The 4,668-nt window shown below is 41.9% G+C and overlaps 1 protein-coding gene across 1 annotated transcript in view; it reads left to right on the top strand.

Moving 5' to 3' along the window:
* Window positions 1–778, top strand: part of GNB5 (guanine nucleotide binding protein (G protein), beta 5) — a gene marked incomplete at its 5' end in the record, with an annotated part of 17,135 nt that extends 16,357 nt beyond the window's left edge. Inside the window, one exon of the mRNA XM_009575656.1 lies at window positions 428–778. Coding sequence (XP_009573951.1) covers window positions 428–439 — 12 coding nt within the window. The remainder of the gene's footprint in view (window positions 1–427) is intronic.
* Window positions 779–4,668: the final 3,890 nt, after the last annotated feature.

Genomic DNA, 4,668 nt, shown 5'->3' with positions numbered 1-4,668 from the left:
AGCAGGAACTAAAACATCCCTGTGTTATCAACACTGCTTCCAGCACAAATCCAGAACACAGCCCCATACCAGCTACTGTGAAGAAAACAATTAACTCTACCCCGCCAAAACCAGCACACTTTGTTTGTTTGATTGATTGTTTAAAAAAAGGGGGCAAGGGGAAAGGGTTGTTAAGGAAAAGTTACTCTAGAGAGACTAACGAGGATATAAAACCACAGTGTAAAACATGAACAGAAAATTCAAATTAAAAAAATGCCCACAAAGTGGTAGCCGAACTGTTAAAGTTAAGGGAATTCTGAACTTACGGTTAAATGATATCATTGCTGCTGATACACTGTACCACTAATCTGACTGCCTTGCCAAGTTTTCATTAAACGTTTGATAGAATAGTCAATGTCATAAATGATTGTTAACTCTCTCTCTGCAGATCTGGGCTTAATCCTGTATGCAGAATCAAATGAAGACTGATACCCTGGACTACAAAAGCTGCATAAAAAAGCCACCCCTCGAAATAAAATATTTGCTACACTACAAAAGAGTGACACTGAACCCACAGATTAACACAACTAGGTAGAAAATGTAATCTGCCTGAACACATAGCAAACATCAACTTGTAGTTAAACGAAATGTTTTTAATTCTGTTTTGAAACTATCTTCTTTTATTAGAACTAGTTTAGATAATTATAAAGGGACTTTTCTCTGAAGTCACCTGTATCACAGAATTGAGTATTTCAGTGCACATTATGTATTTATTTGCATGAATTGAGTTCCTTTTTAAAGTAAAAAAAAAAAAAAAAAAAAAAAAAAAAAGGAAAAAAAGATTCCTGATTTTATCAGGTTGTAGCATAAGACTTTGGAAACATTCCATAGTAGTGCATTGAATTTTGGTGTTGAAAAGTGGAAAGAAAAACAATTCTGGTATTTTATGATGGCGTTATGGATGACAGAACCTTGGTAGTAAGTAGAGGAGCAAAGGATATACTGTGAAGGTACTGGCAGTTGTCATAAAAATGTATTTTTTGTACAAAAAAGGAATCCTTTCAATCCCTGTTTTTTCCTACTGTCTTTTTAGATAGAAATAAGTATTTCATCTCTGTTACCTGAATATAAAGAATCTAAATATATACAAAATTATAAACTGCAAAGATGAGGGATATAAACATGATTTACATAATCATGAGGTAATACTTAACCAGTAGTTTCTTAGAAATTTTTAATTGTATCACTTGGTGAGTGAATTTTGTTTTACTTAAAGGAATACTACATGCTAAGCACTAAAGGATACTACACGCTAAGCACTAAGCACCGTTATACTGATGGTCAAATCTTTTCCAAGTCAGTCATAGTCATTCTATGATCATGATTCTTATTTGCATTTTGAGCAGCTCATACCGCTTTGGCGGGGCAATGTAGCTTAAATGTGTATTAAGGCAGTATATGCCCATTTTAAGGTCCTTCTGCAATGTCAGAGCAGTATAAGTTCATGCAAATGCGGGTCAAACCTTACAAGCCAAATCGCCTAGTCCTTACTCTAACAGTAATCTCCCACTGGTGTGGACATAGTTTTGTCATAGCTGGACTTGAGAATGAACAACAGTGAGTTGTTGAAAATCTGCTGTGAGCCACAGTCCTGCCAAGTGTTTGATACTGTGCTCACCAGAGCCCGCAAGCCCATCGGATCCAGGAGCCGCTGGGTTTCAGGGAAGCAGTACAGCCGGCCACATTGCTGGCAGCTCCCAGCCCTCCGTGTGAGCATAGTAATGCAATACAAACTGGTAGGACTACCCCCATGCGGAGCTGATGCTGTAGAATTAAGATTTAACCAGATAAAGCTGAGATACAGTTAATTATAGAAGTATTGGGACATTGTATCTGCATTTATACATTGAAAACTATTGAGACTAGAATGTGTCACCTCTGCTCAAACTGACGGGTACTGAGTCTAACCTGAGCGGAGGCACGTAGGAAGCAAAGTGCTGGAGTAATGCTGAGGGCTTGCATGGTCTGGCCTTTGAAATGCAAGTGGTGAGATACATCTCTGAAAGGATCAAAGATATGATTTATATTTAGATTGAAACAAGAGAAAACAAGCTCACTGATCACTGGAGTTGGCTGTTCAGATAAGTTTGATTATAATATGCTCATTCTATTTGAAAGTAGGATTTTTTTACAGTTCTATAAAAATTGTATTAGAAACAAAGTCTCCTCATTCATGAAAACATTAGGTTCCATGAATCCATAACCAATTAACCTAGGAAACCGACATTTGTATCAGCCTTCGGTCCCTAACGAAATAGTTCATCTGTTTTCACTTGGAAAAGTCAACTCTGATGCTTTGCAATATTTGTGGCAAACTATCGCTGTAACAAACTGAATGCACTATGGAAATGTCATATAGAGCTCACTGTGCAATATTGAGTCAATACACTGTATGCATTTGATCAAAAGATTAATATTAATGTTTAGATAGTATTTATTGGTAAGATGTTTGTTTCAAACATACTACATTGTGTTGATACTTATGAATGGGCTAAATACAATAAATTGTATTTTACATATTGAGAACATGTACATAGTCGTTTTTCCCATCAGTTAGGTACTAGCTTTTTTTTCTGTTTTTGGCATTTGCTTTTTGCACCATACAGTTTCTTAGATCATTTGTCCTGTAAAAATCTAGGGCGAAATCCAGATCTACCAGAAAATTGCTTCTGGAATATCTTCTGGAAATAGCCAAGGTAAGCCAGAGCAACAGAGAGCGAGCAGTCCTTGAAAGTACCTGAGACTCCATCTGGGCTCCTTCTGCATCCAGCCGGCCAGAATTCAGGTTGGGTTTGCCTGCTCAGAAGGATCACAGCTAACGTGATGTTTTCTTTCCAGATCCTCATCACCATACCCAGGAACGCACTGGAAAATGCAGAGTATGTGTTTTGTGGGAGCGCAGGATTCTCCTCGTATTGCAGTGGGATACCAGTGAAAGCTGGGCACCAAAACGCGATTGAGGGCTTGGGCTATCACTGGGTGAACCGTATTTGCAGATCACCTTGAGATGCAGCAGTTCAGCTTTCTGCCTTGTCAGGAGAGAACAGTGCTGGGGTCAGGTGTCCTCTCCACTTTAGTGTAGGTTTTGCGGTCAGCATGAAGGTGGTTGGTGGAAGTGCTCAGTTTAGACACTGAAAAAAGCACCTCCTTCATTTAGGCTCATTGTTTCATTTCCTTTCCTCTGAGGGGGTGAGGAAAGTGCTGAGCCAGCTGGTTCTGAGTGACACCAGTGCCCAAATCGTCACCAGTTCCAGTGAGAATGAGGCTGACATCGCATCTTGCACTTCTGTTCTTGCAGGGAGAAATCCCGTGGTTCTTGCTCTTCAGAGCCACTGCCTGTGGACTCGTAAGTCGGGATGCATGGGCTCGGCACCTGTGAAAATCACCTTTTTGTTCCTGAGGTAAGGTGAAAGCTGTGAACCAGGACGGGCCTCAACTTCCCGTCAGATAAACGAAGATAGAGGAACAGGGCACTGAAGTATCCATTGTTTTTCTTGCTCACTAAAGGTTGGCCAGGGAGGCTTTGGAAAACTCAGTGTTTTGAGACCCCCCTTTTGGTCTGTCAAGCTATTTGTATCTTGGAAACGCCGCTATTCCTTTCCAGAGGGAGAGGTTTTAACCTGCTTCTTGTCCTTTCCCCAGCATGTCCTTGGAGAACAGCCATACAGCTCTGGGTGCAGCAGGGAAGCAGCAGTGTCACATCGGAGCCCCGGCACTTCCTGACCCTACCTTCCTGACCCGCTCCTCAGCTCAAGCCAGGAGGTGAAGGAAAAGCAGTCCCGAAAGGCTATGCAAGTGGGCTATAACCAGGTTAAACATATGGAGAGCAAGGGAGCTATAGCTAGGGCAAAGTCACTGTCAGATGGCTCCATCCTGTTAAACAAAAATGCTATATAAACAGGAAGGGTGGAAAAGGATATTGCTAGAGAAGGAGCAGCCTCTCCCTCTTGCTCTCCTGCTGTGAGGAATGCAATAGGAAATTCCTGCTCCAGCATTAACAATCGTAAGGAAAACTCTAGTTAAAAAAGCATGTGTGTAAAGCACTGGTGAAGAGTAAAGATATCATTCCAGCTACTGCTCTAGCACATAAACACAGACTAGATTTCCCCGCTTAAAAACAAAACAAAAGCCAAATATGGGGATGTAAAACTAAGAGTTTGCCTTAAGAACGACTCTAAGAGATCAGGCCAATTCTTGATAGTGATCTGAGAAATTGCAATAGGATTGATTCCAACCATCTATTTTTAGATTTTCTAACGGGGATGTAAAATGGAGACAGAGAGCTGTAACTCAAGATAGGTGGAGCGAAGCCGAGCAGTCCCATGCTGGCGTGTTGGGCACCCTGAGCCGTTGTGCGACAAGAGGTGAGAGCGTGACTCAGTCCCAGGCAGCTGCGGCAGCACCTCTCCCAGCGCTGGTGCAGGGCTGTGCGGTGTCGGTGCAGTCACAGCCACGCTTTGCACTGGGCCACCATCTGAACCTCGCCTGCAAACTGGCACCGAGCAGGAAGCACAAGTTGGGTGTACCTGTGCTGGGCCTGCCATAAATCTTGAGGTGCCATTTATGGGAGTTTTGATGATCTGTTCAGCAGTTGATGGTACTCACAGCTCGAAGGGCACAGCTGGGATG

The sequence above is a fragment of the Fulmarus glacialis genome, unplaced genomic scaffold (assembly GCF_000690835.1).
Source record: "Fulmarus glacialis isolate BGI_N327 unplaced genomic scaffold, ASM69083v1 scaffold25110, whole genome shotgun sequence".
NCBI lineage: Eukaryota > Metazoa > Chordata > Aves > Procellariiformes > Procellariidae > Fulmarus > Fulmarus glacialis.
This window is presented reverse-complemented; position numbering and strand designations above follow the sequence as displayed.